General features: G+C 39.1%; 4 protein-coding genes across 4 annotated transcripts; 2 read left to right on the top strand and 2 right to left on the bottom strand.

The window, feature by feature from the left end:
* Positions 1-987: 987 nt before the first annotated feature.
* Positions 988-2,268, top strand: LOC135635152 (LOB domain-containing protein 16-like). Its single transcript, XM_065146032.1, has 2 exons — positions 988-1,407; positions 1,688-2,268. The coding sequence occupies exons 1-2, from the start codon at positions 1,126-1,128 to the stop codon at positions 2,009-2,011; spliced, it is 606 nt and encodes a 201-aa protein (XP_065002104.1). The 5' UTR covers positions 988-1,125; the 3' UTR covers positions 2,012-2,268.
* A 2,625-nt stretch (positions 2,269-4,893) lies between these two features.
* On the bottom strand, positions 4,894-5,768 carry LOC103982963 (LOB domain-containing protein CRL1). The gene is made up of 2 exons (XM_009400112.3): positions 5,364-5,768; positions 4,894-5,285 (listed from the first exon to the last, which is right to left on the bottom strand). Exons 1-2 carry the CDS (start codon positions 5,640-5,642, stop codon positions 4,920-4,922), a joined length of 645 nt encoding a protein of 214 aa, XP_009398387.2. The 5' UTR covers positions 5,643-5,768; the 3' UTR covers positions 4,894-4,919.
* A 1,402-nt stretch (positions 5,769-7,170) lies between these two features.
* Positions 7,171-11,861, bottom strand: LOC135634720 (uncharacterized). Its single transcript, XM_065145262.1, has 5 exons — positions 11,640-11,861; positions 8,506-8,620; positions 8,321-8,410; positions 7,668-7,766; positions 7,171-7,549 (listed from the first exon to the last, which is right to left on the bottom strand). The coding sequence occupies exons 1-5, from the start codon at positions 11,705-11,707 to the stop codon at positions 7,451-7,453; spliced, it is 471 nt and encodes a 156-aa protein (XP_065001334.1). The 5' UTR covers positions 11,708-11,861; the 3' UTR covers positions 7,171-7,450.
* Positions 11,862-18,180: 6,319 nt separating this feature from the next.
* Positions 18,181-19,084, top strand: LOC135634702 (ethylene-response factor C3-like). Its single transcript, XM_065145222.1, has one exon. It carries the CDS (start codon positions 18,255-18,257, stop codon positions 18,957-18,959), a length of 705 nt encoding a protein of 234 aa, XP_065001294.1. The 5' UTR covers positions 18,181-18,254; the 3' UTR covers positions 18,960-19,084.
* Positions 19,085-22,708: the final 3,624 nt, after the last annotated feature.

Below are 22,708 nucleotides of genomic sequence, written 5' to 3'. Positions count from 1 at the left end.
ATCTTATATACAAAAGTCTCAAGTACACTCTTGCTCTTTCGAATAATTTGAGTACACACCCTAAATTCATTGACTACTCTACTGATTTTAACATCGAAGAGGAATCTTTGTCGGACACACCATCGAAACTATTTTTATAAATTTTTTCATCGAACCCTCTCTTGTGTATTGATATAAAACTTACGATAATCTTATATGTTAAACTCGGATTGATTTTGAACCCTTGATATGTTGGACAAGTAAATTATGTCATAACATATCTATGTTTATACAATAAATATTTATGAGAAATAATTAATTATCATGTATTTATTTACATGGGTTTAACTCATCCATTTAGTAATTTGTACTGGATTATTCATCTTCCTTTCCTTGTATGATGGAGTTAGTGAAATATCTCGGCCCTTAGAAAGGGTTCACCGGTGGGTGCCGATAAGTAATCTCCACGTTAGGCGGACAAAAGGAGGTGTAATTTTCATTATTTATTTGTTTTTTTCTTAATTTAAATAATTATTAGTTGATATTCCCCGTACGAATATTATAAATATATAGTTAAATATGCTATAGTATTGATATATATTTTTTAAAAATAAAACTTATTATTATTGATTTGATGAATAAAATTAATATGATCATTATTTTTATCAACCAATGGACTCAAATGTAGTCAATATTTAATAGATATATCACTTCATGATACAAAACATATTGGGCGTGTCATATTAGTTGAATATCTAAATGACATATTCGCTCATTAAATCGATGATATAAGAATATCTCTATAAAGTAATTTCACATGTTTGTTCTTTTTTCTTTGGCACGGATAGAACAAACACATATGATCTTTAGATGTCTATCAATGCATATCAACTTAGCCAAAAAGGTTTTCTGGTTTTTCTGGGTTCACCCATCTTAGCCACGCTTCTACGCAATATCTTCTTGGCAAGACATCCTCAATCGGCCACCCTTCTCCGACACACCATTAATTCCTGTCTGCTTTGAACCCTACACCCCTCCTTTCCCGTGTCTCCCTCTGCCGCTCCTCTCTCTCTCTCTCTCGTCTGCTCCTACAAATCCTTCGCGCTCTCTCTCTCCGTGACTGTGCGCTAGCTAGGCTGCTGGGTTATGGCTTCCGGCACCGGCTCTCCGTGCGGCGCGTGCAAGTTCCTGCGTCGGAAGTGCGCGAGCGACTGCGTGTTCGCGCCCTACTTCAGCTCGGAGCAGGGGGCGGTGCGGTTTGCCGCCATCCACAAGGTGTTCGGCGCCAGCAACGCGGCCAAGCTGCTGCTTCACGTGCCGCAGGCCGACCGGTGCGAGGCGGCCGTGGCCATCGCTTACGAGGCTCAGGCCAGACTCAAGGATCCTGTGTACGGCTGCGTAGGGCACATCTTCGCCCTGCAACAACAGGTAGCTGCAGCCCTCAGACTCATGCATGCATGCACGAACGAACCAGGCCGCATCATGTCATATCTCCCATTGCTACAGAACAATTCTTTCCCGAAATCGAATTCTTTGCATGATCTGAATTGGAGAACATCATTCGACAACTTCGGATGAGATCCTCCCCCAGTTTCTTGTTCAGGGAACAAGAAACACTGTCGAAAACAATATCTATCTACTCCAATTCGTGCTATGGATGTTGATGATTTGTGCTAATGTTTCTTGTTCTCGTGATGTGTGTGCATAGGTTGCTACCTTGCAGCTGCAGCTGATGCTTGTCAAGGCGCAGATAGCCCAACGCTTGGTTACTTCACAGCCTTCAGGGAGCCAATGGCAAGGAAATGATGACGGCAACCCTTTTCTCCAACCATATTCTTCTTGGGAATCCATGTCTTCTTCTCAGAGTTCCCGTAACTTCATCAATCAAGATTCTACTAGACTTTTACCGAAGCATGATGCTGTCTTCAAGGAGGATCTCTCCGTAGGTGGCAGTAGCAGCAAGATGTGGGCGACACATGCCGAAGTGGGGGAGCTTCAAGATTTGGCTTTCAGAATGGCAGGCAACTTGTGATGTTGATACCAATTATTTATGATTTAGTCGAGCTATCGAAGAAACAAAAGGGGACGGAGGACTATGTTCAGAAGATGTTTCATCTCTAAATTCTTGATATTAAGCTTAATTAGATTCCTTCGGTTGGTATGTTTATATGCTAATGAAGCAGTCATAAGTTTCGAAGGCAACAACCGAAGCTAACTATTGATCTTTGAGGTAAGAACTTGTCGACAAGACTTGTTGCTCGAGAGGTGAATATGAAAACACTTGAATTGTATGTTGTGTGCTTCGAACTTGCAAATGAGAAAAGGGTGGTGCAATAGGAAGAAGAAGAAGAAACCTATATATAATATGGAATGAGAAAGTTTTCATCTACATAACTTTCTTGGATCGAGGATCCAATAAATATTGCATTTCACTGTACACCTTGGCTATCGAGTCTTGTGCTTTTATATATAGAGTTTTGACTTTAGGATTAACATGATCAAAATCTTTGCCTACAAAAACATATGCTATGTGACCTAATCGGTTCCAATACTAGCATGGAAAGATGTGTTCGATATGAGCCGATAAGCTCCAAAGTAAAACATGTATTGAGGGTTCTCATAATGTTGCCAGTGTCATCAACACTAGCTTGGATAGATTAGGCAAACTTTCCTTGGAGAAAAATGGACTATAATTTACATAAAATAACACACTTTTACGACACACAACAAGCAAAGAAAAAAAAGAAAAGTTATTTCTTCTTTGGATCCGAACATAATAAAACCTAATATCTTACCTCAGTGTAGCAGTCTTATTTGGTGCTTGCCATTGTGAGAGCACATGAGAAAATTGCCCAGTCATTCAACACATTCATGCTCTGAACATGATGAGGCCGCACGCAAAGTAGATAATAATGCTCGTCTTATTTTGGTTTTCCTATACATCTCAAGTGGCCTCTGGGCAGCTGTAAGAGCTGAAAAAGATGACAAGCTGCCTAACACTTGTGAAAGGAAGGAGTGCATTAGCTTTTGCATTTTAAAACTAAGTACGTACTTATCGCTTTTGATTAGGACTTGTCTAAAATAAGCTTATCATAACCAAGAGATGGACACTGTGTCTCCCTGGTTGATTACAAAGTACATCATCAGAGGAGTAGTTTGCAAACTCCAATATCTTTCCATCTTAATCTTTGCCAAACTATTTTGAGGTGATACATAATAATTGATTAGATAAAGGAAACCTTGGGCAAGACAAAGGCAGCCTGATGTCTCTTTGCACTGACTAAAGGCCAGATGGGAAGAGAACCTTCACCAAACAAGGCCCCACCATTACGCTCGATTAACATAATGCCAAAATGGCTCAAGACACTAACATTTCTCACCAAACTCCAAGTACTTCAAATATTTGTTTTATCACCAATCTCATTGTTTTATAATCTTGCTTTCTCATAGGATTAACAAGGACTGGAGGTGGAGTTCGTGTAACATGAACTACATGTTCTAATAAATCACCCGACACATAGTATAAAATGGAATTGGAAAACGGCTAAACAATAGAGTAATCTAAGTGCTTTGGGGAGAAAATTCCACTGAATTCATCTAATCTAGGAGGGTTTTCCGGAGAGGAAATGCAATGGTCGTATCATTTGCATATGACCTAGTGTTTTTTGCAACTATTTTATTGTGAGCAAAGTCGGCCTCCCATGTTGTTGTGATCTCAATTTCTAGCTTTGGAGTAGGAGAGGTGTTGAACTTGAGGAGTGAGGGGTGCATCTAACTCCGAGATTTATCCTAAAAGGAGAGAGAGAGAGAGAGAGAGCATGTACCTGTCCTTGAGTTCGGAACATAGGCCCTATGTAGCTATTATCTTAAATAGTCCAAGTTAAAGTGTTATTACCATTAGAGAGAGAGAGAGAGAGAGAGAGCACGTATCTGTCCTTGAGTTCGGAACATAGGCCCTATGTAGCCATTACCTTAAATAGTCCTAGTTAAAGTGTTATTACCATTAGAGATAGACATATATAGATTGATAGAGAGAGAGAGAGAGAGAGAGAGAGAGAGGCAACATTATAGTAATTTAAAATGACAGGGCACTTTAATCACTCTATATAAGTTTAGGTATGATTAAAAAAATCTCATTATGGATATATATATATATATATATATATATATATATATATATATATACATGTATATTAAAATTAGTCACAAACTAATTGTATGCAGGTGAATCTCGGTGGGTGTTTAGGATTTTAGCGATGAAAAGAATCATTTTTTCTAGGATACGATTACTTTTGTGATTGTGTGTGATTTAATGGGTACATTTAAATGGGTCAAAGCATAAATTTAGCTACTTGGATACCATTATAAGAATTTAAACTCTTAGGCCTTATACAAATCAAAACCATGTATTTAATTTTTCTCATTGACTTGAAACTACTGTTCTCAAATGAATTCTGAAACTATCAAGTGTGTCATGGATTGGGCAAATGCTACTTTTGCATCACAATTTCGATGATTCCATGGACTTAACCCTTCCCTTTGGACTTTCATCAACCAATCCAGCAAGCATTGCAGGCAAAGGCAAAAAACCTCATCATGCAAAAAGAGTGTGTTGAGTGGTCGAAAGAAGAAAGAAGCTCGAGTAAAGTGAAAGCAAATGTCACATCGAGGGTCATATGATCTTATCTTGTCACTTGATTGAAATCAACAAGTTTAATCCTTAAGCCTCATATAATGCAAGCAACATATCATGCAAATCTCTGAAGATAAAGTAATACTTAACTAGCTAGTGCATGAATAGACTTTAGGTTTTTATTCCTACTTACCACTAAACTAATGGTCGTCCCACAGCTTGTGCTAATTACATGTTTAGCTGAATGAATGCATGTCAATTATTGGGAATGGGCAATGATGAGGCATCCAATAATGGATCTTCATTCTTATGAACGACCAGGATAAGCAAAAGCTACAGATAGAAGGCCCTCCACATCAGTATATGATGATGATGATGACGATGATGCTGACGACCTCCAAGGACCAGCTTGCACGTCGAGAGATGCGATGGAACGAGGAGCATCCTCACTCTGAATCCTGAACACCATGGCCTCGTCCTCCACCATGGCAAAATGGGAGTTGCAGTCGTGAGAGGACCGGCAGCTGTTGCAATCCGCAAGCCAATCGTTCGTCGAGAAGATTGATGCGTAAGCAGGTGGCGCGATCCCTTCTCCAGGCGACGTCGTGCCATTTCCAAGTGCCAATTGAGCTTGGGCTTTCAGAGAGGCTAGCTGAGCTTGCAGAAGAACAACCTACAACATGGAGGGAAAGCATTAACACCGGAAGGAATGCGGTAAAAAGATCCTTCTTGCGTGCTGAGGAGGACTCACTTGTCGCTGGAGGGCAAAGATTTGGGCGACGCAGCCGTAAACGGGGTCCAAAAGCCTCGCTTGTGCCTCGTACGAGATGGTGACGGCGGCCTCGGATCGGTCGGCGGGAGGGAGGTGCATGAGGAGCTTGGACGCGTTGCTCGCCCCGAACACCTTGTGGATTGCCGCGAAGTGAGCCGCGCCCTTCTCATGGCAGAAGTGGGGGGCGAAGACGCAGCCACTGAGGCACTTCCGCCTTAGGAACTTGCAAGCTCCACAGGGAGAGCCACACCCTGCCATGTTGATTAGCCTTCGGATCGATCAAACGGGATTGGGTTGTCTTGTGCTTGTGGGTGAGGAAGAGCGACGTCTGCTTGGCTTATAAACGCTTGAAGAGAGGGGAGTCGGGATGAAAGATCAACATTGCTTGGTCTTCCGAATGGCCGACAGATTTCACTGTATTTTGTTAGAATATAGCTCAAACATCACCTCATCCCACATAATATACTTCGATTAAGCAGCCATAGAAGGTTATATTTCCTTAAGACGTTAATCATTCACTCAACCCGAGATGCAAACATGAGAATCTTGTGATCATTTACACGAGTATTACGCCATGAACAGATTCAGTTGCTTTCCAGTGTTTGCAGTTACTGTTGTATCATTTGAGTTGGGAGATCAGAAGTGGCTGAAGCTTGTGCATGGAATTGGACTTCTTGGAAGCCATCATCTTCCACCTTTCCATGGCTTCAGTCATGTGTGTCTGCGTGTATATATATATATATATATATATATATATATAAGAGGCAACTGTACCTTTATCGGCCAATATCTTAGAGTTGAAGACAGCTAAACTCACGCTTTACAGCACGAAGACACATAAGACCTTGTGATTATGATCTATTTTAGACAAGCTGATCTACGTAAATGAGTCGCTAATGTTTCACATACTGTACTCCATATGAAACATTGTGAAGTTTAAGCAATAGTTTCTTGACCGAGTAATTGCTTCTGCTAGTATTAAAAAGCTATCTACTAGTTGTAATGCATCCGTATATTAAATGAAACAATAGCTTGAGTGAGAACGCATGGCTTTGTCTGATACATAGAGCACTTGAAGAGGAGCCATTCCCATGATGACTAGAAAAATAAAATACCACCGGTTGGTCAATTTTGGCAGGATTTGGGGAGCATTAAATATATGTATATATATATATATATATATATATATATATGATCAAAACAAACCTTATCAATGTATTAGTTAGTCTAGAAGACCAGTCAAGCAGACAAAAAAGACATATGTGGGGCCAACACACGTGTGATCATATTATCCTCGTTTAAATCCAAATCTCAGGAAATTTTCTGTTCCCTTTTGTTGTTGCCCTAAGATAACAACTGTTCATAGACGCGACACCCTCCAAAATGTACGGTTGTGGTTGTACAACATATATCATCATATGAAGATGATGTATATATAAATATAAATATACATATATAAATACAAATATACATGTTGTATATACGTATAAATATACAATATATTATCATCAAATAGCTACATAAACATGATAGTCCCCTTCGATGAGCTCAAATGGACATCTAATTGGTTGAACAAAATTGGGGACAAGGCCACGAAAACCGACTACTTGCCTGATGATCTGGGACATGATTTTGTTGTGCTCCTTTTGTTTTCTTTGGGTGCCTTAAGCTTGCGAAGACTCCTTCAATATAAAGATGATGTAACCTTGTATGGTTTAGGCACTAAAGACCAGCAATGCTAACTTCAGGAGAACACAACGGGTTTCACATGAAGGAACAAGTGTAGTGTTGATAAATCTTGTTAATCATTAATAACTCGGTGCAGAAGTCTAGATTATGAATTGATAAATCGCAAAATAATGTAAGCAAAAAAACTTGGGAAAAATGGATCTATAGTTTGTCAACTCGACCTCTAGTGTACCAGAATAAGATAGAACACAACTTTCACAAAGGAAGGGGATCTTAAATCTCCGCCAACAGGTAGAAAATGACACGACTGTGGTGGTCTGATGGGGGAGTAGACCAACTGATTCCTACAACTCGGACTGCAGCAACCATCAAACACTTCAATTGGTTTTTGTCTTGGAAACCTTCTTTTTCGGACGCTTTGGGATGGAGTTCTTCATGCCCAGGAAAAAGAGCAGCGCACCAATGAGAGCCAAATTCTGGAGAACAAAAAAAAGAAGAAAGAAAGAATTAAGTCACATCCAATTATAACAAAATCCTAACCCACAGAAACAAAATAGAGAGTTGACACATGATGTGAAGGATATGTGAGGAAACCTGAATAAACTTGCTGAAAAGCTGCACAAATTCTGACTTCTCAACATCGTAGTTGTAGAAGTCATACATGACCGGAGTGATGAAAGCCAGGTAAAGAAGCTGCACATGAATAAATGTCCAAGAATCAGAAATTTGTTTTAACTACCATCACAATGTGCATCAAACGCCTCATGGCAACAAATCATAAGCCAGTGATGACACCATGAAGTATGGAGTCTCTCTGCACCATCAATGGCAGAAGTAGGCAATGACAGGAAGAACTGACATATTTCATGTAAATTAAGGTACATCCACCAAACTTCAGCCTCTTGCTGTTTGGTTCCCCAATTGAAGGATTTACTTAAATCTGTTATACTGAGTTCAAACCATTTTGGATGGGTTTGGTAGATTCTGGAAAAACTGTTCAAAACTGATCAAAACCAAATAAATTAGATGGAATTACTGAAATTAGGATAAACAATCCAAACTGACTTAATCTCGAAGCTTTGGTTTCATGTATTCTGCAAGTACTAGGTCTAAGCTAAACAACCAAAAAATGTCAGATTCAATATTGGTAAATATCCAAGCATCCCAGGCCAAAAGTTTCTCTCAAGCAAAATGCTTCCTTTCTGGACAAAACATGTAATAATAGTTATATACAAGACAACAATTACCAGTAGATATGCTCCAAACGAGCTGCTGAAGATAAACAGTAGGCCACCAACTCCTTTCAGAAAAATAGTACCAGCAATAACCTGTCTCATCTGAAAACAGAGAACAAGAGGACATTTCAGATAAAAAATATCGGTAGACAAATATAGCATCTCAAGTATTGAAAAACAATAAAGACAGTTCCTACTTCAACATGAGGCACTTCAAAGCCAATATGTGAAGAAGCATGCCTCATGAAAAGGTTGAATTTTGGCTTAAGAGCCTTTGCAGCTGGTCCACCATTAACTCCAAATTCACTAAACCTGCCACACAATTATATGTCAGAAGAAAGCATACAGACACATTCAATGGATATCGAAGATGCCTGAATCATACATAATGCCAGTCAATAATCTTCATCCGAGTACCGTATCTCCACAAATTATGATATATCGCAAGTTACGTTCATGCAAAGTTTAACTTGCATTGGTTCAGTGAAGTCACTGGGAGCTTCCCTAGGCTCTCAAGCGAGGCTTAAGTGAGGCCCGAGCACCTCAAAATGACCCAGGCAAGGAGCCTAGGAGGGGGAACCGGGCGAGCACCTCGGTGAAACCAAGCGAATCAGAACACTTTTTAGGATTGGACCTGGTTCAAGCCATTTGATCTGATTTGATGAGTTCAAAAATCTAAATCCAAACCTCCCACTTCCCACCTGTGCCTTAGTCAACCCATGCGAATCAGAACATTTTTTAGGATTGGTTCAGGTTCAAACCATTTGGTCTGATTTTGAGTCCAAAAAACTAAACCCAAACCTCCCTCTTCCCACCTGTGTGACAACCTCCATGCGTCAAAAAAAAATCAGAACACCCTCCTTTTCTCCCTTACCTCTCTTCTATGCTTCTGTGGGCTCTAACAGCCCACCTCCACCAAGTTCCTACGATCTCTGTTTTTTCCAGCAATTCTTGATAATAATAGCATATGAATTGTATTAATTACTAAATTTATCACTGTTAGAATTTTGAATTGTCACCACAGTTTTAGGATCTCAAAATCTTGAGTCAGGATAACTGTATGTAATATTGTATTGTCTAAATTTTTAATTTTTGACTATATTTTTTTATAAATTTTATATTAGAAAGCGTCTCACTTCATTCGAGCGAGCACCTAAGTGAGTGCCTAGTGCCATGGGAGTTTCAAAATCTTGGTGCTTTTTAGAGTTAGCACTTTTGGCAGCATGAACCAGTTTCTAGCTCTCAAAATATCTGCTGCGCTATCTTAATACAACCAATAAAGACATTATCATATATCATCCCATTCTGTGGCATGGGCAAGATTTTATCTACCTCCCTCTATCCTTCCTCGAGCTGTGTTTTCAAATAAAATTAATAGATACTTGTGTTCATCACCAAAAAAAGACCTTTACTGCAGAAATTCCTTTACAACAAAATAACAGACACATGACAGTAAAAGACCAAAGATTAAATGAAACTGGAAAAAGAATCTAGTAACAATAGTACAGTAGAGTCTATAGGACAAAGTTAGTCATATGTTTTACCCTAAGTGAAGGCCAAGGTTTGACTTGGGGAGATTATATAGTAACTTCTAAGGCAAGTTTTTGGCATTACTTATTGTTCTTATTATGTTTATAAAATAACAATATAAAAAATTGTAACAAATATTTGTTTTTTCAAAGTTACAGAAGTAGAAAGTTTCTATGTCTACAATTGCTTACCTTACCATCTAATATTCCTAATGATAAATAATAAGATTGCACGCCCAACGAACTTTCTGAGAAAACACAAATGAAACATACACCATGCAAAACACAACCTAGTATTACTTCTCTAAGATGTCAATATTCTTTTATTTAAACATACTGACAAACATTAAACCATTACCATCTCATATCAGGCCAACTCAATGCTGAAGCAGGACAGGCAGACATTCAGGTATAGCCCAGTATATATAACTGTGTGTTTTTATTTAAGCTATGTATAATCACCAATAGATGGTACTTAGAAGTGATCTAGCAGGTTGTGTCCTGATCCTTGTTTGAACATGCTTGATGTACCACAATATTTTTTAGTGCATAGATGTTGATGACATTTAATAACATATCATGTAGATATTCTTTGTTTAGCCATCTGACATAGTATCATCACCTTTTCTATGTTACTAATACAACAATGTCCATAAATATTCCAGTACATCAAAAAGCAAATACAGAAGAACACACACAGCAAAGAAATCCATATGTAATACTAATTTCTCGAACTGCTAAAAGAACAAAATGCTGATACTACATTTGCGAACTGTTGAAAGAAAAACATGCTGATAATTAAAGACAACCAGATGACAAGCCACAGAATGTGGATAAAAGTGTCATAGCCAAATAACAGCATAAGGTTCGGATACCTCAGAAGTTTCCATGATAAAAAAAATGCTAATATAAAAAGGTAATAAGAGTATGATCACTCTCCAACTAAATCCTTTCAGGAAGGGTTGATTCCTTCCTTCGCATTTGTTTCTCTTAAAGCCTCTCCTTTTTGGGACCATATCAAGAAAAACTTCTAATTTGCTGAAACTAGTCAACCATTCAGTTTTACTAGTCAGCCTAAATACTCCATACTCCAAATTACCAGTATGTTTAAACCGATCAGGAACAAAATCCATTGGAAGTCTATTGCTGTCTCTGTTGTACCAATCAAATAACATCGAACTCGAGTCAAACTTTTATCCAACCAGGTACTCCCTATTGCCTATAACTACTTACAATTGCCCATTTAATGAACGTGTACCCAATAAAGATCGTAGTGCATCAAATTAAATGACAAACAAAGAGAAGAAAAATTTGAAGATCTAACTTACTTCCAACAAGAATCCTAAAAATAAACAGATCATATCAATAGAAAACAAAACTTAAACAATGAGAGAAGAAAGCATCGGACAGAGACCTCACATAAGTGATCAAGAGATAGATCAAAGAACAAAATCTACCGAATCAACCTCAGCAAACTAGATCCGAGCAAAACCGCCAGTTCAGGCAAGAAAGCATCACCAGAAAACCCCTCCAAAAGAAACAAAACGAGCTCATCAGATCACCCATAGGCGACCAACACAACAAGAGAGCAAAATTCATTAAGTCCTGGTCTCTATAGCCAAATACCCCCAAATTTAGAAAGCCCGGAACAATAGAAAAACCAAGAGAAACCCACAAACGAAACGCGTCAAAAGAATTGAAAGAAAAACGGAGAAACTGCAGATCCAAATAAGACAAACAAAAGATCAATAAGTAGGGGGAAAAGAAAAGAAGGGAAAGAAAGCGAGGGAGACTGAGATTACTCCTGGTAAGCGGAGAGGAGGAAGACGGACGCGAATAGAACCCTCCCAGCGAAGGAAACAAACCCCATCTCCGATCCGAAAAGGGCAGGAGAACAAAAATCTCCGATCCAAAAGGGGACGGAGAGAGATGGGAAGGGATCACTGTCTCGGTCTCTTGCTCCGATCCGCCGATTCTCGGAGGCGCAGCGAAGGATCGCAAGGCTAAATAGAGGGAGATCGCTCGGGTCCTCACCTACCTCTTTGAAAGGCCACAAGTCCATTTGCTGACGCCCAGTACTCGATCTGGACCGTCCATTCCAGTAGACTCCGCGCACGGAGCGTCCATCTAGATCATGCGCGGCGCAGGTTACTGCAGAGGGCGAGGACGATTCAAAATGCCGTGTTTGCTATGCAATCGCCCTGAAACTTGAAGGAAATATCCACATTGCCTCTCCGGTCTACCCCAAGTCTTCTAACGCATGTTCTATCTTATGCGACACTTCACTGGCCGTCCGATTCGTTCTGGGGAGGTTGAGATAGACAGTGCTCGTGCGGACTTGTGCGTATATGAACAGTCCGGTCGGAGTTATTCGAAATTTGAATGGATTCATCTCTAGCCGTCGGATCATATGATCGAGAGGAGCGATGACGGTGGAGATCAGCCGATGTAATAGTCACGCGGCGCCATAAATTGGTGTTACGGGTTGCAGCGTCCTTAAATCGCAGTGCTACTGACCAACCTGCATCGATGGAGCCTAATTTATTAGTACAAAAGGGTTGAAAAGGTATCTAAATGACAAAAATATCCTTTCCATGCATTTCCTACCTTTAACCGCTATTATAAATGTAAAAACATAGCGAGAAGGCCCATCCATGAACGAAGCCAGCTTCCACAACTACCATATCAATGGCGTCATTGCCGGCGTTCCGAGTTCTCGTCATGACCATATCAATAGCTGAATCCACTTTGCCCCTCACCTTCTTCGACTTAGCATGGGTAAACGCTGGAGCGGTGGAACGAGTTTTCTTCTACCATATCCCCCACTCCACCTCCGACTTCTTCGACTCCATCCTCCCCGACCTCAAGTCCTCCCTCTCCCTCGCTCTCCAGCAGTTCTACCCGCTTGCCGGCAAGATCTGCCACCCCCTCGACAAGTACGAGATCCACTACGCCGACGGCGGCGGAGTACGGGGATATCTCCGGCACCCATGCACGTGACATCAACGTGCTGCGACCCTTGGTTCCCCAGCTACCCAAGTCTGACGACGGCCGAGTGCCGCCGCTGGCCTTGCAGGTGACAGTATTCCCAAACCAAGGCGCGGCCATCGGCGTGGCTGTGCACCACGCCGCATGCGACGGCTTGAGCTCCACGCGGTTCATGTCTTCTTGGGCCTCGACACGCGCGCGGTCCAAAGGCTTGGCGGGGGCCTTAGCGTCGCCGCCCGTCTTCCACAGGAGTATGATTGCAAGATCTCTTTGAGACCGTCACTCGTATCATGTGGATATAAACTATGTGTGTTTGGCAGTAAAGTTGCAGTTTCATTTGAGAACAAGTTGACAAGTCAAAAAGTCAGCATTGAGCAGGAAACAGTAGATGGACATGCTAGTTAAACATTATTAATGAATTTTAGGTATTTGAATCCATCAACTGCATCAGCAGCTGCACATTCCAAGATAAGCTCTACCAGGTCCAGTATGATCTTGGTCATCCTACAAGTCACCAAGTTATGGTGGATGAGTAATACAAGTCTGCAATACAAGGAATGGTGTGTTTCACAGCCCTCTTCCTTGCACAGAACCTCTTCCGAGAGAAGTATACTTATACCAAAACCAACTAGGAAAGGGCAACACTAAAATTTACCCTCGACGAAACTCAACTGTCATCAATATCACAAATATAGACTGACCCGTATGATATATTTGTACAGAGATCCAGCAAGATTGGTTTTCTTCTCGGATAAGCTTGATCGCCGCATCTTATTGAGCCACAAAAGCCATGTAAATTCTTTAGGTTCAGAGTATCAGTTTTCTCAATTCCAAATATCATGGTTGGAATGAAGGAATCTAAGGACCAAGCAATTATTCAAACAAACTTTAGTCAATGATGGTAGTTGTCCGACGGATTTCTCATTAATGATATTCCATAAATTTTTTATATCAAATAGTTTGTCATAATTAGCAAGTTCTGTGTATCTCATAATATTTAAATATTTTTTTAATAGACAAGCAATATTACTCACATCTTACTATCGATATAAATTGAGAGAGACGTAAATATACTATGCATGACGATCAAAGGTTATTAAATTTCAGATTTTGATGATAAAACTAATTAATAAATTTATCATATTAATATGTTTTTGAAATGAATAATGCATAAAATACTTCAATCATAGACTCGGACTACTAAGGGTTGAACGTTGTGTTGGGAAATTGTTGTGTCGAAAATTAAACGTCAAGCCATAGAATTGATCGATATACAAAAATCAAATTTTATGCTAGAGGTTCGAGCATCGTTAGAAGAATCAAATATTATGTCGAAAGATCGGATGTCATAAAAAATTTGACATCATGATGAAATAAACGATATGTCGAAGGAAAGTATGATATATTAGATGTTCGAACGAAATATCGAAACATCATATGACATGCTGGAACAACGTATAATGTGTCGAAAGCTTCGTAAATGTGTCATATGTGTGATTGATTTGTCAAAGTTTTGATTGAAGTCATTATGAGTCAATTTGAGTTGGTATTGGGCTTAAATCATGCTAACTTGTCAAGGAAGCTATTGAGCTTAAACCAAGATCAAATTGAGCATATTAGAAAGTCAAACTAGTGGTCTAAACCAATCCTAGGCAGTGGTATTGTTAGGCCCAAGCGATAGTATCGCCTGAGTCAACTGACAAGTATTGCATATGCTTTATCGACGTTTTCCAATAATGGTACCATCTAGTTCGACAGTAATATTGCCTAGGCCAATAATAGTACCACTAGAGCTAATATTTGCAACCTGGTTATAGTGTTAGTATCGACCAATGTCGATGGTAGTACTGCTCACATTTCGAAATTTTGGGGATTTGAATTTTTGGCTCAATCTTAAAGCCTCTTGAGGCATATCAATATCTCACTCAAGCTCGGTTGATGGAGCATTTATTCTTGAGCAAAAAATATATTGTGAACTCTGATTTTTTAGCATAGTTTGAGTCTCCTCCTCCTCTTGAGTTTGATCATAATTCTAAGTAAAAGATGGTGAATGTTATCTAAAAAGAAAAAACATGTAACAAGGATAGTTGATCTTCACCCATTAAAAATAAGATCGATAATAAAAGTTAATGACCTTGAAAAAAAATGAATCAGGAATAGACGTAGGTCAAGAAAATCGAACCATGATAAATTAGTTTGCCTAAAAGATCGATAATAAAAGGCAATGACTTAGAGGGAAGAGGAATCAGAAGATAAATGTAGGTCGAGAAAATCGAACCATGATAAATTTGTTTATCTTTTTTTAAGTGTTCTTTACTTGTGTCATAATTTTATTCTCTTTACTTATAATTTTAATTTGTTCAATCAAAATTTAAAAATAAGTTGATTTATCGATCAAATTTTAAAATTAATTAAAAAATATTATTATATTAATTTACCCTGCCCCTCTATCATTTAAGTTCTTGGTATGGTAAAGCAGACATCTATAATCCATCGATTCATTTTAGAAGACAGAAATGTGAGAAAACAATAAATAGATTACCCTTTTAACAATATGCAAGAACGAATGTGTCTCTCCCCGACATAATGCATTCATCATCAGGCTAATTGGCTGTAAAATTTCATGAATCAAATAGCATAGTCAGAATGCAATCATTGTTCTGCTGATGAGCAAACACATGAATCTCAAGAACTCGAGAAATGGTTGATGAGACAGAGCACTAGCCCTTCAGTTCCAATTGGCCATAGTCGATTCCAAAAGCACAATTCATCGGATTCTTGAGATCTCGAAACCCTAACCCTAATTCCAAGCCAATCGAAAAGGGACAGGAGGAAGATTTGGGCGAGGCGAAGCTTTCGAATATAGAATATATATATATATATATATATATATATATATATATATATATATATATAGCAAAACCATATCATGTGATCCGCACGTGATACCGTCCACCTTAAGCAGTTAAGCCACGTCAACAAAAGATTTACAAGTTTCGCTTAAGCCTTTATTAAAGTGAAATATATAACAAAATTAAAATGGCTCAGTCAGTTTGTGAATTAAAAATTCCTTATTGTGACTAATTAAACCTATTTCCGCTAAGAGGTATTCACTGCATATAATGAATCAAAAGCTCATTATTACGACTGAAATAAACTTAGCTTAGCTAGAAAGCATAGTTTATTATGATGAGATCCAAAAGTCTTAACGCAAGAGAAATATTTTATAGTTATGACGAAGTCCAAAAAGATCGTTCAGAATTTTCGTTCAAGTCAAAACGAAATAATAAATAATAAATAAAGTATTGGAACGGAAAAAGGGTGCAGACTATTTTATTTATCATAGGGTGGGACCCTTTTGTATAGACTCGTCATTCAATATCTTTTTAATGTAGTCAAAGGAATCTATTAATGCATTAACGTGTGACCCATCATAGACAATGGGACTATGCAACGAAATATGCACAATCGATGAGACCATATGTGCGTACTCGAGAGATTGGGTGATATGACTTAATACTAATTGGATGGATATTGGCAACCTTTTAACGCGTTAAACATGTAAGCAACACTTGTAGGAATGTATATATTAAAAGCCATACACGAGAGAAGAATAGATTTGTGGAATTTTGATATCAACTATTTAAATATATTGTCATCGTCAGAAGAATAATATTTTTATCGAATAGGTTTGCCACTGAATACAAAAGTAGACACGCCAAATAAAGTAGATCATGATCTTTGAACTTTCAGATTGCCGATACCGAGGCAAAACCAACTTGAATTCCTCGAGAGTTCTGGACTCAGAATGTTCTGAAACCACTCCTCGTCTCCCCACCCCTCTCCAGGAAGCTTCCTCAGAGCTTGCAAACCCAGCTTCACCTACCCTTCACCTTGGTGGGGCGGGGGGGTGTCAGCAACAAGCTCTGTGGGACCTCGATGGTGAGGGGTGGCACAAGAACAAGCGGTGCAAGGAGATGGCCTGGTTCACCGCACTTGGGAAGGCGGGCTCTGCTGCCTGCCACATGTTCAAAGCATGTCCTGCTTCAGACAGTGACATGGTAGGAATTCTCACAGTGTGTCTACAGAAGCGGTGGCAGCTCAGTTCCTGATCTCGGTTTCGTTTGCTTGCCTTTGTGTTGCATCGCCACGGTCGAACTTGAGGTGATGACGAGATGAAGGCGATTGGGAGCATAGTCCTGTTTTACAACTCGAGTGCGGCACGTAATTGCCACTGATTTGGATTGATGTCTTCCGATTACATCACCGGGTGTCCCATCACACAGTCTTCTTCTGCAAACAAGCTCCTCTACCTTATTGCCAAGCAATATATCAAGCTAGCTTTTGCTTAGCTTGGATGCACCATTGATTTTTCACTCACAAAATATGAGAGAGAGAGAGAAGAAGAAGAAGAAGAAAAAGAAAAGTAGATGGACTCATTGAATTGCTAAGTAGACCATGAATATTTTACTCCCTAGCCATGTTGAAACGTAGAAGGTAGTCAAAAATGTCAATAGCCTGGTTTGACAGGGGACTTCACACCTGTAGCTCCACTTTCATCCCTCATATTCTTTTAGGTGTGTTTTTGTGCAGACCAACTCTGCCGATTGCTTGCAAAAATCTCACAGTGAGATGTGATTTCGTATCCCTCTTTCTGAAACACTTTGGTCACCTTGATTTGTTTCTGGAGCAGAAGCAGCAGCAGCAGCTCTGCAAAAGTTGCTTCTCTTGAAGCAGAAGAAGAAGCTTCAGTTGATTACTATCTTCTCCAAAGGTTACATGGAACATGAACTGACAACCTACTGCAGACATATGTTTTGGCATATGAACAATGGGAACTAAGCATGATGATGCAAAATTTGCCGTGCAAACTCTGTGCTGTGCTGTCAGCTGATCCTGTCAGCTCAGTATCAATACCAGTGGAGTCAGATGGAGAAATCACCAAGAGTTATTGTGACATTCCATCCCTCTGCTCCACTAGCTTGTCGTGGTCCTTTACACACCACACTTCCCAGGATTGAAGCCATCCCAAACCACTACTCCTGTTCAATATATATGTATACATATATAGAAAGAGATAGCGAGAGGAAAGGCTGATCTCACATAGAGTTGTTTGTTATTGGGCCCAGTGGTGTGGGATGCTCTTCTCTGACCCGGCCGCCGTGCGAGATTGACTCACGTGCTCTTTTTAGTCATTCCAGGGGCGAGGGGGCCACCTCCTCCCACCTGGGACCCAGCATGCGATGCCTTCGATTCGCACAAGTCCAAGTGGCCCCTCTTTTGTCCGATCCGTTCCCTCCCGCTCTCATCTCCTTCAAGTATAAGAGGAGGCGGGCTCCAGCCGTCCTTACGATCAAGCTTAGCAGTTGCACTGATACTACTGAGACAAGCGGAAAGCAGAAGCAATCTCTGTCTTGTCTTCCTCTTCGATGGATTACTCTCTCTCCTTTCACTCCCATAACCAGGAACACTCATCCGAGTCCTCCACGTACTCGCCCAGGTCCTCGGCAACCGACGGCTTCGGGCTCGTCTGCCCTGACAAGCCCCTTCCGTTCGACGAGAACGACTCCGAGGAGATGCTGCTGCTTAGCATGCTCGCAGAGGCCTCAGGCAAGGCGGCGTCGTCGTCCTCGTCGGAGGTCCTTGACAGCCGCAGTTCACCCCGACCCAAGGAAGAAGAGGTGGAATCGAGAAGCAAGGTGGGTCATGACACAAAGGGAGAGAAGCCCTACCGCGGGGTGAGACGGCGGCCGTGGGGGAAGTTCGCCGCCGAGATAAGAGACTCAACGCGGCGCGGGATTCGCGTGTGGCTGGGAACGTTCGACAGCGCGGAGGCAGCTGCGCTGGCTTACGACCAGGCGGCGTTCTCGATGCGGGGGACGACGGCGGTGCTCAATTTCCCGGTGGAGAGAGTTCGGGAGTCGCTGCGGGGCGTGAAGTACGAGGAGGAGGAGATTGGGCTGTCGCCCGTGGTGGCGCTCAAGCGGAGGAATACCCTGAGGAGGAAGTCGACGAGCAAGAAGGCCAAAGGCCGGGAGGTGAGGACGGCGGAGAGTGTGGTGGAGTTGGAGGACCTGGGAGCAGAGTACTTGGAGGAGCTCTTGAGCACCTCAGGGTTTGCCAGGCCGTGGTGAACCGCAACTCTCAATCCTCAAGACCATGTTCTCTGTATACCTTTCTTGTTTCCTTTCTTCTTTCCTTCGTTCAATTGTTCCAATCCTGCAGCACAAAGAAGCTCTAAGAATTCTACTTCTTTCTCTGTTCCAGTGCAAAAGCGTTTGTGTTATGATCAGAGCTCGCAATCACAACATATCTATCATCAAAATCCTAAAAAAGATCGGCATTACAGTAAATTTTCACGAATCTAACTATTTTTTTATTTAAAATCATTAAAAACATATTTCTCCCATATTAAATGTGGATTCAAATCTGAGACTTATTGCTTTTGAAATAATATACTGATCAACTCGAATGTCTCAACCTGAAACCTCTCGACAGAAACATGTAATTACTTAATGCTACTCTTTCAATTGGAATCCGATCCATCTAGTCTCATCGAGTGTGAATAATCTAATCTAGGCATGTAAGGATCGGCTCGTGCATGCCAGTCTATAATGGTTGGCGTTCCTACTGCAATCTTTTTCTACCATAGTTTCAAAAGCAATATTCTGCTGGTTCATGAGAGAAGCCAGGTGCCCCCTGACCCACGAGGATCAGGGCACCACCACTCCAAGTCATCATCTGCTGATAGCTATGGCTGCTGTGAAGGAGATGATGGTGTTGTCCAAGGGGGATGCATTGCCAAATTCTTGGAGTCATGGGTCATTGTCTCTACTTGTCATTTTCCATGCGTGCTGCTTCATGGAAGCTTCCCCTGCCCATTTATCCGCTGCTGATTTGAATAACATTGTGGAGCGAGGAAGAGTTGTGTAGGTCAAGTTGACCAGTCAAATTCAAGGTTTTTGTGCTTGCTCTGCCTGTTCCTCATTTAAATAACCTTTTCGTGCAAGCTCTTGGATTAAGCCTTGCAGAACACAGGCGTTGAATCCATCCATCAACAAGTAATGCTTTACATATTCAATATAAAATATATTGTTCTATATTATGCTTGATCCAGTTCATTAATTCCCTCGAGAACTAGGATACTCTTCTCTTCCTCAGCTCTGAGTTCTTCTATCAGGAGAAGATACTTGACTTCAAATCCTCTCGATGCTTCTGCAAAAGCTGAGAACGTGAGATGAAAGCCTCCAGTAATAGCCAGGATCGTACAGGGCTGCAGTCTAATATTAATACTTCCAATGATGTGAAGAAAACACAATATATCAAGGTATTTAAAGCCGCGTATGATCCAACATTAACCAAGATTTTCTTTTCAGAAATCAAGAACATATACAAAGATATATTTGATACATAAACATATATATATATATATATATATATATATATATATATATATATATATATATATATATATATATATATATAATGCTTGCTGAATATTCTACTGAAATAAAGAAAAAGTTGATCGACTCAGAAATAAAATCTACCCAGGATCATGATCACTTCATTCTCTCTGCGTAAGCTCACTTGAAGTGACAGCCAAGTGCAAGAAAGAAAGAAAGAAAAGAAAAGAATGATGAGTGCGTTCTTTCGCGGAGGGAGGCTCATAAGAACGATATTTCAAGACCAGAGACAAACAAGATATCGTCCATTGGTTGTTTTGGAGAGTCTCATTTGTTTGTTTCCTTTGAGAGAACTCTCACTATAACTTTATCTCCGGAGTTGTCTTTTCGTGCCAACTCAAGAGCAATTCTGGGGAGGTTCTTCCAAAGACCAGCCCTGTTGGATGGGCATGATTCAGTTCCCGGCTTCCGTCACAACTTTGCTTACGACACTTGGGAAGCATTTTCTTTATTGGCAACCAAAAGCATTTTTGTTTTATGTTGTTTTGCATTTGAAAATAAAATTCTACGTTATTCTATCTAAAAACTTCAATTAACATATTCCTCTCAAACGTGGTTAATATATAGTTTTGTTCATGAATCTTCGATAAATCAGGATATATATTGAACAAAAATTTGATCATAAGATTTTAAATTTTTTATTAATGTAATTCTATCTTAAAACTTAGACATAATATATCATACTATGTGTATTTTATCAAAGTATGATATATCTTAAAACTTCATAGGGTAATTTATCAAAAAAGCCCCCACTATTTGTTTTTTTTTAACTAGATTGCACCCCTTATTTGAACCTCCTAATGAATCATTTAATTTAGATTAAATTTATATAAATCGAGTCTATGTGTATATATATATATATATATATATATATATATATGTATATATATATATATATGTATATATATATATATATGTATGTATATATATATATATATATATATATATGTATATATATATATATATGTATATATACATATATATACATATATATACATATATATATATATATACATATATATATATATATATACATATATATATATATATACATATATATATATATGTATACATATATATATATATATATGTGTATATATATGTATACATATATATATATGTATATACATGTATATATACATGTATATATATGTATATGTATATATATACACACATATATATATATATATATGTATATATATACATATATATGTATATATATACATATATATGTATATATATACATATATATGTATATATATACATATATATGTATATATATACATATATATGTATATATATACATATATATGTATATATATACATATATATGTATATATATACATGTATATCTTATTCAATTATAAGAGGGCCACATATTCTAACATTCTCCCACTTGGCCCATTAATTGATAAGATATAAAAGAGATACAAAATCAAAACAAACAAAATAAAAAATTTGTTTGAAAACAATTTTATCTAATTGGATTCCAAAAAATTTTAAAAAACATTTTATACATGCCATGTTTTAAAAATAAACCAATAAGTCCAAGAATCACAATAATACTATATTAAGTCCAACTATCAATGCGACTCATAGCGGTTGTATTTCATCAATGTCATACTCCATTCTATGTACCACAATATTGTTAGTCTTTCCTAACATAGTCCATAATGACCCCTGTAATTTGTCTTGTCAAGACAATCCTGTTATTACATTCAACCATAATATGCATAAACATAAATGTAAACAGGATAGCAGAAACAGATAACTTTAATTAAGTAAAATGTCAATAATAGCATCCACATAAACATGCATCACAATATCCTTTATGACTTGCTCACAAGCCCCATTCTAAGAACATGTTCTTTGAATATTTTGCACTGTAAGGCTTTTGTCAATGGATCAGCAATCATCATAGTGGTGCTCAAGTTCTCAATTGACATTTGTTGTTTCTAGACTCTTTCTCTAACCACCAAGTACTTTAACTCAATGTGCTTGGAACCACTAGAGTACTTGCCATTCTTAGAGAAGAAAACTGCTGCGGTGTTATCACAAAATATCTTCAGCGGCTTGGTAATTGAGTCGACCACACCAAGTCCTGAGATAAAATTTCGCAGCCATAAAGCTTGATTTGTGGCCTCAAAGCATGCCACAAATTCAACTTCCATTGTTGATGATGCAATAAGCGATTGCTTTGCACTTTTCCAAGAAATTGCCCCATCAGCTAACATAAATACAAATCCTGAAGTGGACTTCCTACTGTCGAGGCAATTTGCAAAATCAGCATATGAATATCCAGTTACTTCAAGTTGATCAGATCTCCTGTATGTGAGCATATAATCTTTTGTCCCTTGTAGATATCTCATTACTTTCTTTGCAGCTTTCCAATGTTCCATTCCTGGGTTGCTTTGATATCT

Source organism: Musa acuminata, chromosome BXJ3-4, assembly GCF_036884655.1.
Source record: "Musa acuminata AAA Group cultivar baxijiao chromosome BXJ3-4, Cavendish_Baxijiao_AAA, whole genome shotgun sequence".
Classification (NCBI taxonomy): domain Eukaryota; kingdom Viridiplantae; phylum Streptophyta; class Magnoliopsida; order Zingiberales; family Musaceae; genus Musa; species Musa acuminata.
The sequence above is the reverse complement of the archived record's forward strand: the minus strand, read 5'-3'. Positions and strand labels throughout refer to the sequence as shown.

Bases quoted from the DNA above. Each gene is read 5' to 3' on its own strand.
- LOC135635152 (XM_065146032.1), top strand. From the start codon at position 1,126: ATGGCTTCCGGCACCGGCTCTCCGTGCGGCGCGTGCAAGTTCCTGCGT. The intron at 1,408-1,687 runs GTAGCTGCAGCC...GTGTGTGCATAG, and splicing joins TCTTCGCCCTGCAACAACAG to GTTGCTACCTTGCAGCTGCA.
- LOC103982963 (XM_009400112.3), bottom strand. From the start codon at position 5,642: ATGGCAGGGTGTGGCTCTCCCTGTGGAGCTTGCAAGTTCCTAAGGCGG. The intron at 5,286-5,363 runs GTGAGTCCTCCT...TCCATGTTGTAG, and splicing joins TCTTTGCCCTCCAGCGACAA to GTTGTTCTTCTGCAAGCTCA.
- LOC135634720 (XM_065145262.1), bottom strand. From the start codon at position 11,707: ATGGGGTTTGTTTCCTTCGCTGGGAGGGTTCTATTCGCGTCCGTCTTC. The intron at 8,621-11,639 runs GTAATCTCAGTC...ATTGTGTGGCAG, and splicing joins CTCCTCTCCGCTTACCAGGA to GTTTAGTGAATTTGGAGTTA. The intron at 7,550-7,667 runs GTTTCCTCACAT...TTTGTTCTCCAG, and splicing joins TTTTCAGCAAGTTTATTCAG to AATTTGGCTCTCATTGGTGC.
- LOC135634702 (XM_065145222.1), top strand. From the start codon at position 18,255: ATGGATTACTCTCTCTCCTTTCACTCCCATAACCAGGAACACTCATCC.